The sequence below is a fragment of the Schistocerca americana genome, chromosome X (genome assembly GCF_021461395.2).
Source record: "Schistocerca americana isolate TAMUIC-IGC-003095 chromosome X, iqSchAmer2.1, whole genome shotgun sequence".
Classification (NCBI taxonomy): Eukaryota; Metazoa; Arthropoda; class Insecta; order Orthoptera; family Acrididae; genus Schistocerca; species Schistocerca americana.
In genome coordinates this window covers 836,552,658-836,578,902 of record NC_060130.1, presented here as the reverse complement: position 1 = coordinate 836,578,902, position 26,245 = coordinate 836,552,658, and the positions used below count along the sequence as shown (strand labels likewise).

The 26,245-nt window shown below is 40.0% G+C and overlaps 1 protein-coding gene across 5 annotated transcripts in view; it reads left to right on the top strand.

Moving 5' to 3' along the window:
* LOC124555709 overlaps positions 1-26,245 on the top strand; it is a 411,411-nt gene that overhangs the window by 309,597 nt on the left and 75,569 nt on the right. For all 5 annotated transcript variants that reach the window (XM_047129715.1, XM_047129717.1, XM_047129716.1 and 2 more), the window contains one exon: positions 10,424-10,486. In XM_047129715.1, the coding sequence (XP_046985671.1) occupies positions 10,424-10,486 (63 nt within the window). The remainder of the gene's footprint in view (positions 1-10,423; positions 10,487-26,245) is intronic.

Below are 26,245 nucleotides of genomic sequence, written 5' to 3'. Positions count from 1 at the left end.
GATGAGTGTCTGTGACAAACTGACATTTCCTACTCAGACCGTGTAGTTCCGCCGCCCAAGCCCGGTAAGATTGATGGGGCTGTTTACGACACCGGTAGAATGCCACACAGGCGGCAATGATGTGGGTGTTTTTGCGGTAATAGTTAGACAATAAGTCACACATTTCTTGGAAGGACAGGGAGGCAGGTTCCCGCAGAGGGCTAACTGAGATAGCAGCTGATAGATCCGTGGGGAAATCCAAGATAGAAATAACGACTTACACATAGGAGCGTCGACAACACCGAAAGCCAAGAAGTGTTGCCGCAAACGCTTCTCATAATCCTCCCAGTCTTCAGCGGCCTCGTCGTAAGGAGGGAATGGAGGCAGAGAAGGGGAAGACAGATGATGAGTAAGCGATGTCGACAACACCTGAATAGCAGCCGTCAGCTGTTTGTTGTTCAATGAGCGCTTGCATAAGCTGTTCCATGTCTGCCCCGTCACGAACACACAAATCCACAACGCAGTGAAAATATCCGACCTCGTTGCCAAAATGTTATAACCTTTAATCACCAATAATTGCATGGATATTCAAACACACTCACTTAAAAACAATAGCTGGTTACATTATAACAACTCAGTATCTCTCATTCGACTGCTGTGCCGTGACATGCGGCCGGCGCCGTTCATAGCTAGGTGGCGCTCCCACGCTCAGCTGAGTTGCGGAGTGCCTCTATCGCCGTTTGCGCGTACTGTCATGGCGGCACTGTTAAATGTTGTGGCACTGTCACAACAAAAACTTTGTTACATTTTATTCCATGTTTATAAGAAAATTCAATTTAAATTCTCTGATTCATTTTTAAAACAAATTGGTAATCACCACTCTTAAGCAAACACATGTAACTTTCTTTATAACTGACAATATATTAAACATCCAGTACAGCTTCCAGTGTACGGATACATTTCAGAAATGTGTCCCAACACAACTATGAAAAATCACATGAATTGGACTAATACAGCCTGCAAAATTACAAAATTCCTGATACTTTGTGAACACACCTCTTATATGTGAAATGGTTCTTAGTGACCAGGAGTGTTGAGTGTTGAAGAGGTCATTATAAATAACCATGCAGCTAATACAATGCATTTGAACTCAGAACTCTGTCACTTTATTCTTTTCACTCATTTATTCATTCATTTGCTCTCTCTGTTAGTATTCAATAAATCTCACAAAGAATGAGAGCCTCCGATTATGTTAAACAAATGAAGTTACACCTGAACAGGCAGAGACAGCCATTGCAGGCTGCTTCTGTAAAAAATTTTACAACCAGTTGCAATTATTGCCAACCTAATTACAATGTTAATTATGGGAATAACTTTCATATTACTTTGTCAATGCATTAATAATCAGGTAATACATATAGTAGCAGAAAAGGAGCTACCTTGAAAAAAAGCTACTGTTTCTCTTCTTACACTGTTTCATTAGAATTCTTTATCTACTACTTCATAGTTAGCACAATGTTACGAAAACAAGAAAAAGACTTTCCAATAAAGCTTTTGGCCAAACACGCCTGCATCACCTCTCCCCCCCCCCCCCCCCCCCCTTACACACACACCACACACTCACTCACTCTCTCTCTCTCTCTCCCTCTCTCTCTCTCTCTCTCTCTGTCTACCAAGGCCTGCGTATGGCCTTGCAGCCAGAGACTGTGGTTATATGTGTGTGAGTACAGTCTTTTTGTTGTGCCTATCTGCAACACAACATCTCTGCTATATGGTGAGTAGCAACTATCCTTTTCATAATATTGTTACTGTCCCATCCTGAATTTTCCATTGTTTGACTTAATATTAAGCATTTAGACAACTTTTATGATTCCAGAGAATGCAATCTACTGTCTATATTTAAAAAAAAGTTAAAACTTATTTTATAGACGCATAAGTGTTCGGATTCCATAGAAATGTTGGAACACTTGAGTCAATACTGACCCTATGACTTATCTTAGAAGATAGATTAAGGAAAGGCAAACCTATGTTTCTAGCATTTGTAGACTTAGAGAAAGTTTTTGACACTGTTGACTGGAATACTGTCTTTAAAATTCTGAAGGTGGCAGGGCTAAAATACAGGTAGCAAAAGGCTATTTACAACTTTTACAGAAAGCAAATGGCAGTTATAAGAGTTTAGGGGCATGCAAGGGAAGCAATGGTTGAGAAGGGAGTAAGACATGGTTGTAGCCTATCCCCAATGTTGTTCAATCTGTAAATTGAGCAAGCAGTAAAGGAAACAAAAAAATTGGAGTAGAAATTAAAATCCATGGAGAAGAAATAAAAACCTTGAGGATTGCTGATGACACTATAATTCTGTCAGAGACAGCAAAGGACCTGGAAGAACAGTTGAATGGAATGGACACTGTCTTGAAAGGAGGAGATAGGATGAACATCAACAAAAGCAAAACAATGATAATGGAATGTAGTCAAATTAAATCAGGTGATGCTGAGGGAATTAGATTAGGAAATAAGACACTTACAGTAGTAGACGAGTTTTGCTATTGGGAGCAAACTAATTGATGATGGTTGAAGTAGAGAGCATATAAAATGTAGACCGACTATGGCAAGGAATGCATTTCTGACGAAGAGAAATTTGTTAACATCGAATATAGATTTAAGTGTCAGGAAGTCTTTTCTGAAAATATTTGTATGGAGTGTAGCCATGTATGGAAGTGAAACATGGACGATAAATAGTTTAGACAAAAAGAGAATAGAAGCTTTCAAAATGGGTACTACACAAGAGTGCTGAAGATTAGATGGGTAGATCGCATAACTAATCAGGGAATACTGAATAGAATTGGGGAGAAGAGGAATTTGTGGCACAACCTGACTAAAAGACGGGATTGATTGGTAGGACATGTTCTGAGGCATCAAAGAATCACCAATTTAGTATTGGAGGGCAGCATGGAGGGTAAAAATTGTAGAGGGAGACCAAGCAATGAATACACTAACTAGATTCAGAAGGCAGTAGTTACTTGGAGATGAAGATGAGAGTAGGATAGAGTAATATGGAGAGCTGCATCAAACCAGTCTGGACTGAAGATCATTTGATAACAACAACAACTACTAATAGTAATAGTATTAAATTGGATTTGGATCCCTAAGTCCAAATTTTCTGATAAACTGTAGGAACAGTACCTAAGAAAAAACTTTTAAATACATGTGCATTTCCAATTTCTGGCTTGATGTAAGCCTGCAACCTATTAAGTTTTCCAATAGAATATAGAATTCAGTTTTGCACCTTAGATGGAGTACAGCATTGATATGGAAATTATTTTTAATTCTATAGTTTGGATTGTGAATTCCACATTTCATTCTACATTCATTCTTACTATTAAACACAAATACCATTAGGGACTAAATGTATTGGCGTATGGCTGAAATAATCCCAAGGGCTCTTAAAGGCCTCTGCAAGATTTTTAGTTTCAGGTTCAATGCAATTCTCTTACTGCACAAAATAAATACTTTTTTATGCACCATAAAATTATGCCAGAGGAAAGTATCAAAAAAATATGCAAAGTGTGCTAGTAATCCCTTCTGCAATAGAAAATAGCAAGACAAATTTAAAAATGTGAAAAAGGAAAAACTGAGTGTTTTGGTTAACTTATGCTCAAACTGATGAAACCTTAGTTTGTTAACCATCTGGACTCAAAGACAATTAATGTGTTCGTCGTTTATTGTTGGCTCCAGACACATTTAATGCAGCTCTCCATGCAACTCTATTCTGTACAAGCCTCTTCACCTCTGTACAATTTCATTAATCTAGACCCATCGTAACCTACTTACTGCATTTGAGCCTTGGTCTTCCTGTACAGTTTTTGCTCTCCGCACTTCCCTCCATGATGATCTTTGATGCATCAGGTTGTCACCTATCAATTGCTACCTTCTTTTAGTGAAGTTGTACCATAAACTTCATTTTACTCTCAATTAGTTCAGTAGCTCCTCATTAGTTATTTGATTTTCCCATCTAATATTCTGTTTTTCTGAAGTACCACACTTCAGAAGCCTCTGTTCTCTTCTTGTCTGCTCTGCTAATCATCCATTTTTCAGTTCTGTATGATTCATACTCGGGACAAATACCTCCAGAAAAGACTATTTTAACTCTTAAATTTATATTCATTATTATCAATTTTTATCCCCAGAAACGCTTTTTATACTATTACTCGTCTATATTTAGTATCGTTTCTCATTTGACCATCTCTGGTTCTTTTGCCACTCAAACACTAAAACTCGTCTACTACTTTTAGTGTATAATTTCCTAATCAAATTCCCTCAGCATTTCATCTTTAATTTCACTACCTTCCATAACACTTGATTTACTTTTGTTAATATTCATCTTATAACGTCTTTTCAGGAAACAATGAATTCCATTCAATTGATATTCCAAATCTTCTGCTTTGTCAGACAAAATTACAATGTCATTGGCAAATGTCAAGGTTTAATTTCTTTTCCCTGAACTTCCTCTTTCCAAATTTACTTTTGGTTCTTTCCTGCTTACTCAGTAAACAGTTTGAATAAGATTGAGGATATGTTACAAGTCTGCTTCACTCCCTTTCCAATTATTGTGTACCTTTCATGTCCTTTGATTCTTATAACTACAGTCTGGTTTCTGTACAAGTTGCAAATAACCTTTCTGTCCCTGGATTTTATTCCTGCTAGCTTTAGAATTTCAGTATATTGTACTCAACATAGTAGAAGGTTTTGTCTAAATTTACAAAGACTATAAATATATATTTGCCTTTGTTCATCCAATGTCTTAAGATAAGTCGTAGGGTCAGCGTTGCTTCACATGTTCCTCATGTTTCTCTGGGACCCAAACTGATCTTCCCAGTGGTCAGCTGTTACCAGTTCTCCATTTTTTGTTAAATAATTTGTGTCAGTGTTTTGCAGCCATGACGTGTGAAAGTATAATTCAGTAATATTCATTCCTGTCAGCACAGGCATTCCTTGAAATTGGAATCTTCACAGTCTTCTTGAATTCTGAGAGTATTTCACAGTCCTAATATATTTTGCATGCCGGTAGAATGGTTTTGTCATGGCCAGATCTCCCAAGTATCTCAGTAATTCTGAGGAAATATCATCTATTCCAGAGGCCTTGTATTGACTCGTCTTTCAGTGGTCCGTTGAAGTCTTCTCACATTATATCTCCCATTGCATGATATTGTTTTAAAGTTAATTTCCCTTGTACAGTGCTTCTATATGTTTCTCCCAGATTTCAGTTTTTCCTTCTTTGGGTAGCAATGGCGTGCATACAAGCTCTTGATATTCATATAGCTGCTTCTCTTTCCTTTTCAGGTCTTTCTAATTTTCCTATATGCAGCATCTATCTTCCTCCCAGTCATGCGTGGTTCTACAGCCTTGCGTTTGTCCCGAAGCTGTTCCTGCTTACTCATTTTGCACGTTCTGTCAGTCTCATTTTTAACACATGGGGTTTAATTTAGTGTGTGCTCAGAGCAATTCTGCTATGCAGCTAGATACAAAAGCTGTGAGATACATGACTTCAGAGATGCTACTGCTCAGATGAAGAGTTTATTAAGGGCAAGTTAGTTAGTTACATGTTCCAAAGATGATGTGAATGATTCTTTTATCGAAATGATGTGGTACAAGTTAGTTTACAGGATATGTATATGCGATTAGTATTAACACCAATGAACACTATTATTATTATTATTAATCCTACTCATGCAACTGCACATATGTGCATTAAAACTTGCTTCACTACCTGTCAGATGTTTTGTGATTGGACAAATGATCAAAAATTTAATCAAATTATGTATTCACCAATAATTTTGAATGCTGTAGACTGAAGTAGGAAAATGCTGCTTTTAATGAGTATGTAATTCAGGAATTTCATTAGTTCTTCACCTTCAGATCTAAAACATACTTTATAAAGGTTATGGAAGACATATGATGCAGAGGTTTTCTTAAGACAATATTTGGTCTGCAATTTAAAGAAGATGAAAAATGTGGATGCAAAATAATAGTCCTCTAGTGAGCTTTGAACCCATAGCAAATACAGCCATTCCTTCAGGTAGTGATCACATTACCAGTAGTATTTCATATTCTGCCATTTCCATAGTGATAGCTAATGTAGATCATTTGTGATATAAAAGATGAGAGTAGTTCCGTTTTCTCCATGGAACAACATTCCTGGACCCAGAGCTGTAAATCAGATAACCCAATGTCTCACCTTACATGCAAATCATGCTGGAACAACTGCTAGGTTATATGGCAGTTTGCAAAATAAGATAACGCTCTTAGTTTGATCTTAACCCTTGAGGCATTCAGCATGTCCCAAAACAGTCATAAAATCTATAGACTACTGTATGGAAGTAAAAATACCTTGAGCACATTTATTTGTTTGCAGAAGAAACTCGCAAAACTCACCAGCTCTTTTTTAACTGAAAAAAAAGAAAAATTGGGTAGACAACTAGTTCAAAACCAGAATGACAAGTAAACATGAAAACTACCAATCTCCCAGGTGACATCAGCAAAGACAAATGTAAAAAAGTAATTGAAAAATCATAAAATGGAACAGAAATATATATTGCTTAACCCCAAACTAGCATCCTGCAGTATCATCAGAAATTTCAGCAAAATAAAGAAGCAAGGCAAACAAAATAATGTGGTTTATTCCCAGTTTAACAAACCTTGTAATGGCCATTAACTCCCATAGTTAGTTATTTGTTCTGCAGGGCTGCCTTTGCATAAGTACACCATCATCTTCTGCCTCCTTACAGTATACTTCGAAGAACAAAATCACTTGTCACCAGAAGCTACCATAAAGTCAATTGCTTCTGCACTAAATCACAACACTTGCCTTCAGATATTGGATACTGGTGATGAAACTACTTCCCATACACTAAAACAGAACTTAATCTTGTAGTCTTTCCATACCTAAAATTAGTGTGACCAATCCCTATACATCACATATGTCAATTTTGATAAACTGATATACTGCCAAAATAAATCTGCATTCGTTTGGTTGCTGAGACTTCCTTCTATCCCTGACAAGGAACAGCAACCAACTTTTCAATCCCACGAGTTCCCATTGATCCCTGAAATTCTTAAGATCAATTCATTTTCATTAGTCACCACTGTAACTACAGTTTGTTTGGCAGCTTGCTTCACCCACGGGCTTTTATGCTAGTCTAGCTTCCAGCACCCGTGAAAGTACTATTCTACAACATGCTGCATTCTGATAAAACCTCAAGTAACTCTCTCACCATCGAAAGAAAAAGAAAAAAGAAAAAAAAGCCCTCATAAAATCATGGGAAACTGTCACATCAAGTGGAGAAGAGCTGACCAAAGTGGATTCCCATTATGAATGGCTGTATGCAAATGGAGGCTTCCAGCTAGCCTAGCCTACCGATCTCAGCCTGTAGCTCATTGAAGTGAGAGAAAGAGGTGGGAGGGGAAGTTACAGATGAATAAATAGTGGAGGAAATCTTTTACATATTATTGGGAGGATGCAGGGGGTAGCAATAGATGGCAAGAGAGAGATTAATTTGAAAGAATAAAAGATAGCTTTAAAAAATGTCCCTTAGTTTAAGTATGTAGGCAGAGAGCAAATGAAAGAGAGGTGCAATATTTACAAAACACATTTAAAAGAAATTTATTTCAATTAAAAGATAACTTAAAGGAAAGCTTAAAATGAAAATTAACTCATATTTTATTATCTCAAGTTTGATACTCTTCTGTTGCCAAGTGATCTTTCACTGGCTCTCAGTGACAGAAAAGGGAGAAAAAGAACAAATAAAGAAAATGAAATGTTTTCATGGCTCTAATGTCTTGTCCAGTGTCTCTCTGGCTTGTGAAGGCCAAATGGACCAAGAAATTAAGGCACGTTTATAGAGGACATGGATTCAAATCCCACCAATGAAACTGATGATCTGGTCTCGAGTTTGTGCTCTTCCATGCATGTGTGTTTTTGTCCCTGAATAAACATTTGTAAACTAGTACTTAAGAAACTTGCTTTAATTTTTAACAAATAATTTATAGATGCACTGTAAATTTAAATCAAGTAATTAGTGTCCATAGCAGGCATGTGCCAGAGGCCAGTATCTTTAAGAAATGGATGTCTAAATAAAGAGGAAAAGTATGTGTGGTGTACCTCCCGTTGCAGATGGGACTAAGGTGGTAAGACGGAGATTGCTGGTTTGAACGTATTCCAAGGCACTGTGGTTTTTGTGCTGTGTTTGTGTTGTCTTTTTGCATACTCAGTGAGTAGTAACAATGGCAGTAAAACATGGTGAATGGTTTTTTGGCATAATTATCGAATGTCAATTTCGAGAATATGAACCGTTGTAACATGTATGTGTCCAAAATTGAATTCCTAAACAAAAGGAAAAAGAATTGTGTGCTGAAAATAGCTGCACCAGACATATTTGTAATGTGTGTCTGGCTGTAGTTGATGTGTCCTGAATACCATGCCTTTGTTGGGTCAAGAGCTCAAGTCTAGGCATACATACTTGACATTCTGAGGTTCCAACCATTGCACGAATGGTTATTTAATTCACAGCTCCAAATGCCTCGGCAACTTCCATTTCAATAGACATCTTTGAGAGAAACTTGTTTAATGTTCACAATAAATGTCACTGCCACTTAATCATTGTTGTGTGGATCCAGGATACATAAAAACTCATAAATATGTCAGATAGGTGAAGCACACAGATGGCAAGTCACTTTATCTCAATACTGCAGGTGCCTTCTGAATCTTGCTGGCTCACACTGGAGGACAGGCCATGTGACTGAAGAAAATTGCCCTAAACACTTTAATATACTATGTCTGATATGAATCAGAACCACCTTGGCAGCATTTCAGTTACCGTCATCCATGCACAGTCAGCACAACGAGCATAATATAGTTAACTGAAGGTTAATGATTAAAGTTTAGCCCAGGACTCTATGTTTGTTACCAGCAGTTAGTGTCCCATCATTTTTCAAAGGTCCATCCACTGCTCTCTGTCCCGTGCTGTTGCTGCCAAGGTGGTTCATCACTTGATTGGCAGTCATCTCTCCATCTTCTTACTTGCCTTCCCCTTCTTTTTTTTTCTTTTAGGGGCAGTTAGTGTAGTAATTTGTTTGTAAATAATCACAGTGGCATCCACATGATACATAGTGCCCCCAAATTTGTGTCCAAGATATCAACCTTATATGATAAAAACCTGACTACTATTACAAACCCGATGTTGGAGACCTTTTTTCCACCAAAGGATGGCTGTTTATAGGCACACAAGTACTTGTAACATCCTTACTTGTTCGCGATTGATTGAAGTATTTTATAGTTAATTTATAGGGAAAATGTAATCACTAATTCCAAACACTTGGGGGTTAATAACTATTAGGTGTAGCTGTATGAATTTGTAACATTTCTTATAGTGAAGTAGTAATGATTTCACATTTGGTTCTACATTTTGAGAATAATTATGCTTTTGTGGTTGAATCTTTTCTCTAACATAAGGCATCATATCTTTCATGACTTCAACTGTTTGAAGAAAAATATTCAAATTAAAGTGAAGTTAATATGTAGTAAGGCCAGCTGTTTCTTACCCTCATACTCATTTTCTTAATTTGGGTAAACATTATCCAACCTTTTACTGTCTCTTTCATTATAGAAAATTCATATAAACAATAAAAAAATGGGTACACGTAGCTTTCAACTCAGTACTTTGTTTACCACTCCACTGTTCTGACCGTTATGCCATGAGAGAGACATCAGAGCAGTCTCCTTGAACACTTGAGTCCATATGCTCATCAAAGGTAATTTTATGGCTTTTATCTTCATTATAAAACATGCAAATTTGCTATTTAAACATTCAAAAGATACCTCGGGGGTGAGTTACAACGTTGACGTGCACTGGAACCCAACATCCAACCAACATCATTACCTTCTCTGGTTTTGACTCAGGAGGAAGAATGGGTTACCATTGCTCCACAGACATTCAGACACATTATTAAAAATGTCCCCAGCAGAGTTAGTCATCACAAAGGTGAAGGGTGCATACACCATTTATGAATGTCCACAAATAGGTGTCTGGATACATTTGATCAGTCATTATGTGTGATGTGGTAAATACATGCTCAGGAACAGTATCTCTTCTTCACTAAGGTAGTTGTAATACGAAATTCTGGTGATGTTGATACATTTGTTAAATGAGATCAATTTTAAGCGATGAAACTATTCTTGCATGTACAAAACATTTGCAGCTGTTAATAAGTGTGTAGGGTAAGTTGTTTATATTTATTGTCCAGTTGTTTCAGTCTTCATAGAAAGATATTTAACATGGAGTTAAATAATTAAAAGTCAGACTAATTCAAAATGTAGATTAAAATATTTTAAAACTATTTCTACACTTTCTGAACTTGATTAAACACATGTTGTTGTTATTTTTCTTTCCAGAACCACCCGCAGGTAATGTCGATGAACTTGAGCGCCTCAAGTTTCTTACATTGGGGACTCCAGGTAATATAATGTTGCTAGAATGTGTTTATGCATAGTTGTAATTTTTTGTATTTATAATGCCCTTTGTGTCCTGTGAAAATTGTATTTAGGTGACTATGTAATTAATGTAATTAAATATTTGTCTTCTCTCCAGTACCCCCGCCCCCCCCCCCCATCCCCACACACACACACACACACACACACACACACACACCACAGGGCTCACAGTTCTTTCGTGAGTTCGTGCATGGCACACATGAGGCCCTCAGATATTGCAGCACATTTGTCCTTCCCTGGCTGCATTTCCTTCACTGTGTTCCTTCCTCCATATCCTTGCTCCTACCACACTGCCTCCTCCTTCCGCTCTCTTGGTATTATGATTTATGTCACCCTGGCTGCCCGCCTGGTTCCCTGTATTCTTTGCAATTTTGTTCTCCTATGTGTTCCCTTTCTGTCTTTAGTGTGATCCATTTGGGGAGGGACACCCTCCCCAGTGTCTATGGAGTGAATTGCTCTCTCCCCCTTCCTTCCCTGCTGTAGCCCCCCCTCCACCCCATTAGGTCAGCAGCACATATAGCCAGTCTGTGTGGTGAGGCTGTTATATACCCATCTGGCTGAACCTCCTGACAACACAGAGATCACACTACTGATACCTGAGCTGTTTCCTCCCTGTGTATGCCAAGGAGTGGTTGCTTGTCTTCCTGGAGCATTGGAGCTCCTGGCAATGGCTACTGTGCCAGGCAGCACTTGCTGTGGCTGGGTGGGACCCATGGGGAGAGCCCCTGATAGGAGGGGGTGGTATCAGGACAGATATTTCGTGCATGAAGCATATCAAGCTGCAAAAATCTGGCCTTTCTCTAATGGCTGTCTCTCGGAGTGGTAAATGTTTATTGAATTGGGCTTTGTATGACCCTGCAGCCTTCCCATCCCTGGCTACCCCATGGGAGGAGGGCCAGGCTCACCGTCTTGGGATGAAAAAATTTCCCCACTACCTGGTTTTTACTAGGACAGATGGGAACACATTCACTGCCACAAAGACATTGTTATTTGTGGAGAACATCAAGGACAGTTTTGATGAAGTGGAGTCTCTCAGTAAGATGTGGTCAAGCTTCCTGTTGATCAAAGCTTCTTCTGCCACCCAATCTGCAGCTCTTCATGCTTGTGATTGCCTTGGCAATGTCCTGATGTCTATTACCCCTCACCAGTCACTGAATATGGTCCAGGGAGTGATTTTTCATTGGGACCTCATCCTGCAAACTGATGAGCAGCTTTGGGCTAATCTGGAGTGACGCAGCATTCACTTTATTCAATGTGTGCAGGAGGGTCATAAAGACCACTGCACTGATACTGGTGCCTTAATTCTGGATTTGGAGGGAGATACCATCCCATAGAAGGTAAAGGTCATGTGGCTTTTACTAACTGCCAGCATCTTATTGCAGTCTTCTTTGACTTGCATAAGATCACATTTTAGTTACCCTCCATGACTGGGGCTTTCACAGCCACCTTCCAATTTTTATCTGTGAGATTTTATCCCACTGGCTCTTCCAGTTTCGAACTGGCAATTCACTCAGCACCCCTCAGATTCAGGAGATTGGTATCCCACAGGGTTCTGTGTTGAGTGTCACTCTCTTCCTCACTGCCATCAATGGCCTTGTAACCTCCATTGGACCTCTGGTTACCCTGGCATTGTATGTAGATGGTCTTTGCATCTATTGTAGCTCCTACTTGGTAGCATCTGCTGAATGCCAGCTCCAAGGTGCCATCTGATGGGCTACTGCATGGGCCCTCTCCCATGGCTTCTAATTTCCTCACTCAAAATGGGGATTGTGCATTTTTGCTGTCAACCCACAGTACAGAACTGTATTTAGGCAACCAGTACCTAGATTTTGTAGCACAGTCTCATTTCTTGGGCCTTATTTTTGATAAAAAGCTGACATGGCTGCCCCATATTCACCACTTGAAGACTACATGCATGCGGAAGCTTAATGCTCTCCGCCTCCTGGCCCATACATCTCTGCATGTGGACTGTGTTACTCTTCTCCATCTGTACTGTGCTGTGGTTTTGTCCAGACAAGATTATGGTAGTCAGGTTTATGGCTCGGTGGCTTCTTCCACTCTGAAACTACTTGACCCTGTTCATCACTGTGGTGTACATCTGGCTATTGGTGCCTTTCGCACAAGTCACTTAGACAGTTTCCTCACAGAAGCAGGGATTTCCACTCTCCAAATACGACACAGCCAATTCCTGGTTACTTATGTAATCACCATTTTATGATTCCCTGACCATTCTGTGTACCCTGTCCTCTTTGAAAATGAGGGATGTCTCCCTCCTGATACCCACCCCTGGATGGGATTGCCAGCTGGAATGCGTCTCACTTCCCCCTGTTGGGGTCTCAACCTCTACACTCACTGGAATGTGCCCCATGGATTTCCTCCTTTTTCCTCATTCCTGTTTCACCAGGACAGAATCCAGTCCACTCAGCCTGCTATGAAGTGAGTACAGGGGATCTTTCTCAGAGGTAAAAGGCAGTTGGTGTGATGAACCTACCACCTTCCCCCTCCTAGAAACGTGGTGAAGAAAGGCTGCAGTGTACCTGCGGTGAGGCCAACAGCCCGGTCATGAGCTTGTGCCACAGATTTTATCTTTACTTTTCAGTTGCCATAACATAATCATAACTAAATAAATAATCATAAGTAAACTACTACTCTGTAAGTTTTTAGATGTAATAAGAAAAAAATAAAATATTTATTTGATTTAGTTTACACAGCAGCAGATTTGTAATGAAGTGTCAGTGAAGAGTAAGAAAAATACTTCGTTTAGTAATATTTCACCACCAAAGACACAAACATAAGAGGAGCCATCACCCTCATGGTGTATATGACCCGGGAGATCCGGGAAAAACCTGGGAATTTTTTCATCCGGGAGAAAACCGGGAAAAACACGGGATTAACTGAGCTGCTGATGACAAAATTTGTTGTGTCAATTAGGAAAAAAATACATTTGGTGAAATCTTACGGGCACCTCACACAGGTGGTCAGTTTGGCTGGAGTCCATCTGGACCAAGTTTGTTGAGCCTCGGTCCAAATTAAGGGAATCGACACAAATGGCCTCCACAGAATTGCACCGCAGTGCCAGTTCACTATAGTATATGACTGTGAAGTTGGTGAAATGTCCAGTAAATGCCCTTGGCTATGAAAGAGGCGGAACTCGTTTATGTAGGTCCCAGTGTGGTTTGCATTTGTACAAAGAAAATAAAACCAGAAAGGAAATGACAGAAAAGACAGAAAAGAGAGCTTTCTGCTAGAAGACGTTGGAGTTATTTTAAACTGGTTCCAGAACTCTCACTCAAAACTAGTAATTTCTGGAATTATTCACTGATGGATGAGACTGTGTATAATAAATTTCTCCAAACAATGAGCCCAAAGATCAGGTGAGAAGACACAAACACGAGAGGAGCCATCACCCTCATGGTGTATACAACCCGGGAGATCTGGGAAAAACCTGGGAATTTTTTCATCCAGGAGAAAACTGGGAAAAACCCGGGATATTTTTAGGATTCCGAGAATTTTTCATTTTTTTAGTTATCAGTTAAATCTTTGTATTTTTGACTGGTAAGAACTGATACTCTAACAAAGGATATTACTGTACCTCGCTACTGCAGAATAATACTTCAACAATAAAACATAAATGAGAGAAAAAACAAAAATAACTTTAATTGCAAAGGATATGTGTCATATACAACAACGACACACAGTGCTCATGCAAGCGTCTGCCAATTGAAAATGTGTCAAAGGCTTTAGGAAGACAATGCAGTGCTTCATAACAACAAATTGCCTCCAATGAGCGTGAAGTCGCAACTGTTTATATTCGATTTGTTTTAGCAGTTACGTGCAGGCTCATGTGCATGCACAGTTGAGTCACGTTTGAGTAGTAGATTCTCCCGCTTCTGGCAACAGGAATGTGGCTGTTAGCTGTGCAAGCAGTCACAGCAAGCAGCTAGATGCTACTGGGAAAAGGGAGCGCCAAAGTCATATTCTTGAGGAAAACAACTTGTTTCACAAAGCACCTAGCATCCAGTGCACGTTTGCCTATCGATTATTCACATCATTTTGAAACGCTTTCCTGTTGGTTTATGAACATTTTTGAACACATTTTAAGTTAATTTCTGAATGAATCATAAGTTGACTTTTGACTGCATGCATTAGTGTACACGTTGTCTCTGTCAGAAGAATCCTCGTAGGATCTAGAAATAAACTTTCCGCAGACAAAAGAGGATGAGGTTATATGAGCTGAGGGAGTAAAGCCGAACGGATGAATGCCAATTGCTGTCTGATTATGTGGTTGATTGAGTTTGCGAATAATCAATGTTGTTATAATTACTAGTGAAATCCATAGATTCAGACTACCAGATTGGAAATAGACGACAGACAGGAATAACAGGTGAGAAAGATTACATATTATCTTCTTGGTGTATCCAAGAAAACAAAATTTTGACAGAAAATTTTTGGCCAGAGTGCTACACTAGTAAGGACCAGTAGTACAGTCCCAGGCTAGCAGCCGCGTAAGTTCTATTCTGGAAGTAACGTGGAAAATGTATTGTTCGAACACGTAATAATGCCTAACCGGAAAATAATCGTGGGATAATGAAACCTGTGATTCTGGCAGGGTTAGTGAAGTTAATCGGTGAACAAATTTTGACAGTGGCAGCAATAGCTACAGAATTGGTGATGACAAGATTGTTTGTTAGAACAAGGAAGGAGAAGAAATGGGGATATCACACAAATTATGGAAGAATAAGACGATTCCAAATTTATATAAAAATTTCGTAATACTACTTTTCGATCTCATGCTTGAGAAGCTGGTGGGTATGAATGAAATGTGAAACTATTTCTTAACATAACGCTTTTTGCTTGTAGTAGGCCTAATAGGCATTTGATATTGGTACTTAATTGGATTAGATTCTGTCGTGTTATAAAAATGGCCATTTGTGCCAAAACAGTCTCGTTTATTTGGTGTGTTACAAAATTGCTGCCATATTAGAAAGGCCTATTTTGTTTTATCTAGCAGACAGTGACAAAATAGACATAATCAGATCGAGAAACCACACCAGTCTTGGGTATTATTTGTATTTACAGCTTTTTCAGTATTAGGTAACCATATTTCGATTTTTCATGTAGCGAAATGTTTAACGAACTTTGATGAGGTAATAGATCCTTTCACAGAAAGGAAAGTACGCCATGAAAAGCTGTAGCAAGATTAGAGAGAAAAAAATGCTAGGAACTAAGGTTTGAAGAAATGTGTAATTTCTTGCTTATCTTTTGTCAGTATTGGTTTTATATATCCTATATTTAATTTTATGTCACACAAAACAGAAAATTATTAGCTATTAGGCAATAAAGAGTTCAAATTTTCTGAAGAGTTCTTGTTCTCTCAATTACAAATAATCCCATCCGCTATTAATTGTGAGATTTTTGTAAAGAGGGGGCAGGCTATCAAACCAGCCGACTGGGAGCAGGAGAGGCACCACAGGAAATTCCAATTTCCACTCTCTGGAATATAGTTTGGACATGCGGTGAAAAAATGCTTTATGAAGAGGCGTGGCACTGCACTTCGGCTTACTTAATATGTCTTGCATTTCCTCGAATACATGTGTTTTATGTTTCAGACTTTTCAAAGAGATGTGCACTATAAGATGAACATATTTTGTAAATTCAATTATTTTTAATATTGACCTGGTTCGCACATGTCGTAGATCCAGGGCTGATGCACAGAGCAGTCTGAGCTATAGTGCATAGTCTCCACATGACCCGTGTTTACATTTAGTGATTTTGCTGTTTTCCCTTCGTTTACTCTAACGTCGAATGAAAATGAAATGGATATCTGTGCTGTGGCTGGGAGCTATCAAGTAAATTAAAATACATTCACATAATTATGGAAGGCTGAATTATGTTATTAGTTTCAGATTTTATTTTATTTCCACCTTTCTGACAGTCAAGCATTAATCGCCTTGCGGAACAAAGAAGTTATTTTTGTCTGTTTGCTATAGAAATTAGGCTTTTGCTAACCTTTTCCACAGAGGCAGTCAATGTACACTCCTGGAAATGGAAAAAAGAACACATTGACACCGGTGTGTCAGACCCACCATACTTGCTCCGGACACTGCGAGAAGGCTGTACAAGCAATGATCACACGCACGGCACAGCGGACACACCAGGAACCGCGGTGTTGGCCGTCGAATGGCGCTAGCTGCGCAGCATTTGTGCACCGCCGCCGTCAGTGTCAGCCAGTTTGCCGTGGCATACGGAGCTCCATCGCAGTCTTTAACACTGGTAGCATGCCGCGATAGCGTGGACGTGAACCGTATGTGCAGTTGACGGACTTTGAGCGAGGGCATATAGTGGGCATGCGGGAGGCCGGGTGGACGTACCGCCGAATTGCTCAACACGTGGGGCGTGAGGTCTCCACAGTACATCGATGTTGTCGCCAGTGGTCGGCGGAAGGTGCACGTGCCCGTCGACCTGGGACTGGACCGCAGCGACGCACGGATGCACGCCAAGACCGTAGGATCCTACGCAGTGCCGTAGGGGACCGCACCGCCACTTCCCAGCAAATTAGGGACACTGTTGCTCCTGGGGTATCGGCGAGGACCATTCGCAACCGTCTCCATAAAGCTGGGCTACGGTCCCGCACACCGTTAGGCCGTCTTCCGCTCACGCCCCAACATCGTGCAGCCCGCCTCCAGTGGTGTCGCGACAGGCGTGAATGGAGGGACGAATGGAGACGTGTCGTCTTCAGCGATGAGAGTCGCTTCTGCCTTGGTGCCAATGATGGTCGTATGCGTGTTTGGCGCCGTGCAGGTGAGCGCCACAATCAGGACTGCATACGACCGAGGCACACAGGGCCAACACCCGGCATCATGGTGTGGGGAGCGATCTCCTACACTGGCCGTACACCACTGGTGATCGTCGAGGGGACACTGAATAGTGCACGGTACATCCAAACCGTCATCGAACCCATCGTTCTACCATTCCTAGACCGGCAAGGGAACTTGCTGTTCCAACAGGACAATGCACGTCCGCATGTATCCCGTGCCACCCAACGTGCTCTAGAAGGTGTAAGTCAACTACCCTGGCCAGCAAGATCTCCGGATCTGTCCCCCATTGAGCACGTTTGGGACTGGATGAAGCGTCGTCTCACGCAGTCTGCACGTCCAGCACGAGCGCTGGTCCAACTGAGGCGCCAGGTGGAAATGGCATGGCAAGCCGTTCCACAGGACTACATCCAGCATCTCTACGATCGTCTCCATGGGAGAATAGCAGCCTGCATTGCTGCGAAAGGTGGATATACACTGTACTAGTGCCGACATTGTGCATGCTCTGTTGCCTGTGTCTATGTGCCTGTGGTTCTGTCAGTGTGATCATGTGATGTATCTGACCCCAGGAATGTGTCAATGAAGTTTCCCCTTCCTGGGACAATGAATTCACAGTGTTCTTATTTCAATTTCCAGGAGTGTATTTGAAACGAAATGTTTAATTCCACAGTACTGGCTAGTTTCAACTGTTCGCTGCATTTCAAGTGAACGTTTTCATTTTCTAGCACGTATGGCATTATGCCGTAATAAAGACCCAAACAAGATATAATACAGTACTGGTGCTCGAAGAAAATTTACGTCCCAAAAACCACACTGAAAAGCTTAATATCAGGTCGAGGTCTGTTTCATTGCGAATCTGGACATACGAATGTGCCCTTTAAGAATACACTTTAAATGTGCACATTTTAATATGGTTCACAAAATTCTGATGCTCTTGCGGTATCCTCTGATGTCTTGTTTCTTTTATGACATAATGTATGATCTTTCAAGGTTTTACTCGTATGTACATATGGGCTTCCTAACTCATGATAGCTACCCAAGCACGTTGTCGTCTGTTACCTGTGCTCTCTGGCAACTGCTGAAACAAACCTATTTCTAACTGGTCACGGGAAAATATTGCGAATGGTGGTTTGAAAAGCGTCACTTTCGAAGTAAATATCCTTTTATGTAAGTTGAGCTATGTGCAAGAATGTACCATGAATTTATTAAATCACATAGTGTTTGACTCTCATTTAAAATCAACTCTTTGATGACGAGCCATTTAGAAGAATTTCGAACCCTGAAGATCAGACATTTATGTCATTATTAAAAATTTTACGGGCACATTTGTGTGTGATATCTTAAAGTGTAACACGCGCAAAAAAGATCAACAGTGTATGCGAAAGCTTAGCTTCTCTTGCAGCTTGAGACCAATATTATATGTGGAAGCTATGCTTTTCTTGTAGCAACACTATATATATTAATTTAAACTATTAACTTTCCCTGTTTGTGTGTTCGTGCTTCTTAACAGTGATGTTGCTGTTCGCTGACTACATCACGTGTCCTATTCTCTGAATATCCGCTGTCATCGGCTGGTGAGATCACGACATGAGCTACGAAAGGCTTACAAAAGCGCATCGAAATCTCTATTTCAGTTATTTGGAAAGTAACAAGTGGTGTTTGGTGGAATTCCAATGTGTGCTGCTGTAATATGAAAATACGCAGCGTACATGTTGCTGCACATCAAAGATATTTCCAAAATGTATCTTTTTCCCTGAGTTTCGTATTCTAAAGTGCCGGGAAATTCTATGCCTGTGTATAAAACCATAAACATTCAAAGGATTGATAAGGGAAAATATACTGTCACCTGGGAGAAAGTGTATTTTTAACCAGGAAATCGGGGAAAAATCCAGGAATTTTTTTTTCCTTGTCCACGTATACACCCTGACCCTGCACGAGATATTAACTGCTCATTTCAGTACTTTGCAAGTAGGTGCAGCTATGAGGAACTGATTTCCCTATGGCTGTTTCACCTCATTTTTTGGGCACATAAATCCTGATTCTTGTCAGATGATTCTGAATGCAGGAATATATGAGAAAGATGCAGTAACATTTTAAAAGGGGGTCAGTATTACAAAATATATAGAAATAATAAAATTCAGAAGTACAAACTAATACCTTGAAATTTTTATGAGAGGTCTTAAAACTTTTTAAACAAACATTATTAACATTCTGCATCTTTATTTTTCATGTCTAAATATTTATTTCTCAACATAATCACCCTGGTGAAAAACACGTCTCTCCCAGTGAGAGACCAGTTTGTTGATATCATCACTGAAGACTAGTGTTTGCCTTTGTTGATGGAGCCACAACCTCACCTCTGCTGTGCATCACTACGAAATTTAAGTCCTTGAAGGTGATATTTAAGTTTTGGAAACAGGTGAAAATTGGATGGGCCCAAGTCGGGGCCATACGGAGGATGATTGTTATCAGTGAATCAGAGGTGCTGGATTGTTGCAGGTGTCGCAGTGCTTGTGTGTGTGTGGTCTGGCATTGTCTTGCTGAAGGAGAGGGTGATTCATGTGTCAACAAACTCTTGCTTTGAATCTGAAACTTGATTACAGCACACTGTTTCTCATGCACCAACAAAGTTGAGTTATACATCGCCATGGCACAAGCTACAGTTCAAAGTAGCAGAGGGCTGCAGATTTCTACATATGCAAACTAAAGATGTAGAATGTTAGTAACGTATGTTTTTATTTAAAAACCTTTATGAGTTTTCATATTAAGAATTCTGAGGCATTACTTTACAGCACACACTCGTATAAGGTTCTATTTTTCACACTAGTAATAGTTTAAAAGTAATGCAGTAAAGGCCATCACACATGAGCAATGCATTAGGCCAAATGGCTCTGCGTCAAAACAAACCTTATAGTGTAAGGGGGAAACACAGCAAGACTGGTGTGGCTTGACCAACTCAGTTGGATTTTCAATACATTGATAGTGTGTCACTCTGACCCATCAAGCTTAGACTTGATCTTACTCTGCAGCACTGAGCCGCACCAGTACATCTGAGCTCCCTGACACACACCTAGGTTTGGCTTGGCAAGAGGCCATTACAAATTGATAAGACTGTCCATCACATGTGAAATTAGCAACCTGTTCAGTGTTGATCATTACCTAATGATAAACAGAAACAGACAAATATGTAAATAAGAGGGCATGCTGAAAAATAATGCCTATGAATTTTTTATTCTGTTCTCAATATGGGTTGTAGTATTACATGTCACACATATTATATAGTCAACATTCCTACTTTGCTGATGCAAATTACAAACCTTCGCTGCTACAGGACTCCAAATTGAATACTGTAATGTGGCATGTGTAATGTAACTATTTCAGTGCGTGAAAAACAGCATGCTGTAATTGAGTTTCAAATTCAAAGAGTTTGTCCACACATGGAGCACCCTGTCCTTCAGTGTGACAGTGCTGTTTGTGAAGGCTATGGTTAGATATGTTGTGTATGAAGTACCACTGGACTGTGCTCGTCTGATTTCAGAATGCACTAGGGGATTTTGTGAAGATAAGGGATTGGAGTTGTGTGTGTGTTTTCAGTGTGTAAGCTTGTGGTTGGTGTTTTGTATGTGTGTTATTGGTCCCTAAAGTGGTGCATAAGGGTTAATTCTGTGTGTTTGCGTGGTGCTTTTGGTGGTTCATGTCCTAAATTTTGAATGAGAATGTAGGACAAAATGTGTGTTGTCCTGTAAAATTTTGTGGATGTGTCCTGAATAAGTGTGTAAATGGTGGGTTGGCCGAAAAGGTCTCTTATGTGTATGTTGGGAAAACTTTGTTTTGGAGATGTTGCAGTCATGTTGGTGCTGTCTTTGATGCCATAGGTCACACTTCCTAGCCATACAAGATGACCAGATGTATGAGCTGATGCCAGAAGAGGAATCTACATGTACGGTTAATCCATCACCTTTCAGGAAGGGATACAACGTACAGAAAAATGCACAACCTTTTTTGCTGCAGTGGTGAGATGCTTGTTGCCTGTTAGGTGACGATCTATTTCAAGGCCTAGTTAATTACTGAGTTTCTCCAGGTCAGTTCTCTGCCATCAGTGGTGAGTTGACAGTCAGTGAGGGTTTTTTTTTTTGGGGGGGGGGGGGTGAAATAGATTGCCTGGAAGTTTCTGAAGCTGATCTTTCTCTTCCATAGATTACACCACAGTGTTATCATGTCCGGGTGTTGTTGAAGGTTGCGGTGTATATGGAGGAGGCTGCAACAACTTTTGTATGTGGCAGTATTAACAGCATAGGTATCTGCTTAGGAATGTCATTTGTGTATATGGTATAAAGGACAGGACCTAACACCGAGCTTCGTGGGACTCTTGCTGCAATCTGTCATGTCTGTCTGGACTTGTCTCCATTCCTTATGAAGAACTGTTGTCCAGTAAGGAAGGAGTCTAAGATCCAGTTTATGTGTACTGGGCACCCTGGCTGACTTCAGTCAGTGCTAGGCTGTGGCCAGCACTGCGACATGCAACAATCGGATGCCTTGTGTTCACTGTCATTGATCATCCTCCATACCAGGGTTTCACGAACTGTATTCCATGCAAAGTGAATAATTGCTCCACAAAAAACTATAATAACATAGCATGTTTTTTCTCAACATTTTGACGATACTAATCTGTTTTTTTTTTTTTATTTTATTTTATTTTATTTTATTGCTACACAGTCAGCGAACAAAATAAGTTTCTCTCATTTTTTAAAAATTTTACTAACCTTCAAAATACAATGGATTCCATCAAAGTACCAGGATTTTCAAAGTGTTCCATCAGTGTGAAAGTTCAGAAAGCCCTGCTCTATACAGTCCCAACTTGGCTCCATCCAATTTTTATCAATTTCCAAAACTGAAAGAGCTTCTTCAAGAACTTGACTTTGATGGTGATGAATATGTGCAAGTAGAGGTGAGGTATTGGCTTCATCAACAAAGTCAAACATTCTACAGTCACAGTATCAACAAACTCGTCTCCTGGTAGGAGGAATGTGTCCATTGATAGGGTGGCTATGTTAAGAAATAAATATGCAGACATGAAGAATAAAAATGTAGAATGTTAATGGAGCCCCTCTAATGACAAAGGACTGTAATTTGTATCAGCTACGTGGGGAAGTCAACTGAGTTATGTGCATGGTATGTAATATCTCAGCCAATATTGAGTGGGGGGGGGGGGGGGGGACCAGAGGCATCACTTCAGCACACCATCGTACTTACACTTTTGTCTGTCAGTTTACCCTCTGCTAAAGATAAAAGTTAAACAGGTTGTTAGTTTCACACCTGTTGGTCAGTTTAATCAATTCTTAATGGTCTGAACTGAGGCATATTTGGAGGACCTGAGATGGACTGGTGTGGCTCAGTGCTGCAGAGGGAGGCCAAACATAGATTCAGTGGGTCATTGTGATGAACTTTAGATGTGCTGAAAATCCAGCTGAGTTGGTCTAGCCATACCAACATGTAAGAGCTTTCCCCCACATTCTGAGAGATTTGTTTCAATGTGAGGTCTTTAGTCTAATGCATCACTCATGTGTGGTGGCCTTTCCTGTATCACTTTTAAGCTGCTTCTAGTATGAAAACAGAAATTTATATTTTTTTTCTTTTTATGTTTTGTACTACATTAATTTTAGTGGGGAAAGGAAATTCTGCAAACTTGTTTAGTTATTCACAGCTTAGGAATACAAAAATTGAAACATTATGTTACACTTATTCACCTCTTTCTGTACATTTTACAAAGTGTAATGAATGATCATCATCTCTTGTAATATTTGCTGTGTAGGTCTAATCATCATGCCCAAAGACAGTTACGTCCTGAACGGTGTAATTGTGATACCAGTTAAAAAACTCTTCTCTGAAGCAACTGTGATACACAATATTAACTTATTTATTTGTGTGGTCCATGGCCTGCTGCAAACCTTACTAGGTGATGCCATTTCAACAACCTGCAAGTCAAGTATTTATGTTAACTGTAATTAACTACGAGTGGATCTGGGGTGTAACATTGTGTTTGTAGTGGTGGTAATGGTGGCAGTGACGGTGAGATGATGATAAAGTTGAGTGCTGGCACTTCCATATAGCCTATGTGGTGTGCTGTAAGGGATCTCATATATTTTTAATATTTGCTATTTCAGTCTCATGTTTATTGATCACCTTCAGATCTAAAAATAAAGTAAAATAAAATAAAATATTAATAAACAAATATTAAAGTAGGCAGTGCAGACTGAAAATATTTAAAATTTTTCCTAAATAAGTAGACAACATAGATTGACAACATACAGAATTTAAAATTCTTAAAACTGCACTAGATTAATCACACATTGTGAAAATTCAAATTTCTTTAAAAAGAACATAGTCGTAGGCTTTACAATAAAAGAAACGGCATTGTTGTAGACTTGTGATAACGTTCAGCAGCATCCAGCATCTTAATACACCCATTTTGTATCGTACATACATAGAGGAGGGATGAAGGTGGGATGAGAAGAGGACAGACACTTTTACTGTGCAGTATTAAAATGTAACGAAGATGTTGCCTAAAAGATGTAATATAATTGACTTCAAATTAAGAAGCAATTTGGATTATGCACTTCATATTCGTTTGTTAAATAGCTTGTTAAAATTAAGAATTAAATTAAAAATTGATCTAAAACTGAGTGCATGAAGTTTTCACCAGAGAGAGTCCGAGGTGCTTTGTTTCTGGTTATGTACATTGGGCTCAGTCTGCCCACAGCACAGTCAGCAGGAACTACCCAAGTTTTCTGCAGCCTCACTCAGCAGAAGATAACCTTAGCAGCCTGTTGCGTTTGCAGACAACTGGGCAGAGAGGCAGCATAGCTATGGACACTGATGTCTCATAAATCACACCTATCTTGTTTGAGAAAATATTCTCATAACTAACTTCTATTTCATTCATTTCGTTGGTGATCCCAACCTCCAAAGTTTTTTCCCCTACATCTTTCTCTTAATTTCTTTTTCACTTTGTAAGACTGTCATTTTCTCTTTCTCAAAGTAGTGCCTATACTTGTTCTTATTTCTACTGCTAATTTTCCATGCCTTCATAATATTTGTAAACCTTTTTTAGGATCAGTAACTACCTCGGCTTTGTTAGTTTCCTCCAGAATACCTAGACACATACTGGGTTCAATGCTTACTAAAACCAATTGCACAATGTTTGTGGGCACGCAGCCTCCCAGTACAAGATTAACTCTATGATTCATCTCAACCATTGATTGCAGATACTGTCTCCTATCATAACATTTAACATTATCGGACAAAAAAAATGGTTCAAATGGCTCTGAGCACTATGGGACTCAACATCTTAGGTCATAAGTCCCCTAGAACTTAGAACTACTTAAACCTAACTAACCTAAGGACATCACACACACCCATGCCCGAGGCAGGATTCGAACCTGCGACCGTAGCAGTCCCGCGGTTCCGGACTGCAGCGCCAGAACCGCTAGACCACCGCGACCGGCCATTATTGGACATTTAATTTGTTTACATTGTGGTGCAATGGAATCCATTATTTTGATCTACTTGGTTTAATAATAAAGTTCAGAAAATGCTGAGGAAGCAGAGATTGTTGCACTCTTGGTTAGGAGGCCGGCTGCTGTGGCTGAGCGGTTCTAGGCGCTTCAGTCCAGAACCACGCTGCTGCTACGGTCGCAGGTTCGAATCCTGCCCCGGGCATGGATGTCTGTGATGTCCTTGGGTTAGTTAGGTTTCAGTAGTTCTAAGTCTAGGGCACTGATGACCTCAGATGTTATGTCCCATAGTGCTTGGATCCATTTGAACCATTTTTCTTGGTTAGGAAAAGAACACAGAAATGTTTACAGCAATGGCTTTATTGTATTGTATTGTATTGTACTGAACTGGGGACCTAAAAACGATGGAGAGGCTTCATCTCCACTGTAGCCCTCAGTGGTACACAAGCCCACAACAGGCTACAGCAGTCCACTCACCCTACCGTGACCCCACATTGAACCCAGGGTTATTGTGTGGTTCGGCCTCCAGTGGACTCCCCTGGGAACGTCTTGCACCAATGAGTGTAACCCCAATGTTTGCATGGTAGAGTAATTATGGTGTACGCGTACGTGGAGACAGTGTTTGCACAGCAATCGCAGACATAGTGTAACTGAGGCGGAACAGTGGGAACCAGCCCGCATTTGCCGAGGCAGATGGAAAACCACCTTGAAAACCATCCACAGACTGGCTGGCACACCGGACCTTGACCCTAATCCACCGAGCGGATTTGTGCTGGGGACCTGCATGCCTTCCCACTCGGAAAGCAGTGCGTTAGACCGCATGGCTAACCGGGCCGGCTAGGGAAAGGTTAGTAGAAATTCATTTGTCTATAAAAAGACCAAATGAGCCTTACCTCCTCTTCCCCCATCATGCCTTACTGAAAGATCTTGCTGAGAACCCAAGACAATTCTAGTCCTTTGTGAAATCACTAAGCAGGTTAAAGGTTTTGGTCCGTCACTTGTGGACCAAACTGATGTGACAGTAGTAGACAGCAAAAGAAAAGCTGAAATTTTAAATTTCACATTTAGAAAAATCATTCACACAGGAGGATCATACAGACATACTTTCATTCACTATCACACAAACTTTCATATGGAGGACATAGACATCCCTAGTGTTGAGAAGTAACTGAAAGACTTGAAAACAAATGTAAGTTACCAGGTCCAAATGGAATCCCAGTTTGGTTTTACAGACTGTACTCTTTGTCAGTTCTAACTTACTTAGCATGCATTTTTCATAAATATATCACCTAGCACGAATTCCTAAGTGACTGGAGTAAAACACAGGTGACTCACGTATATAAGAAGGGTACAAGAATGACCGTGCAAAATTGCAGGCCAGTATCTGTAACTTT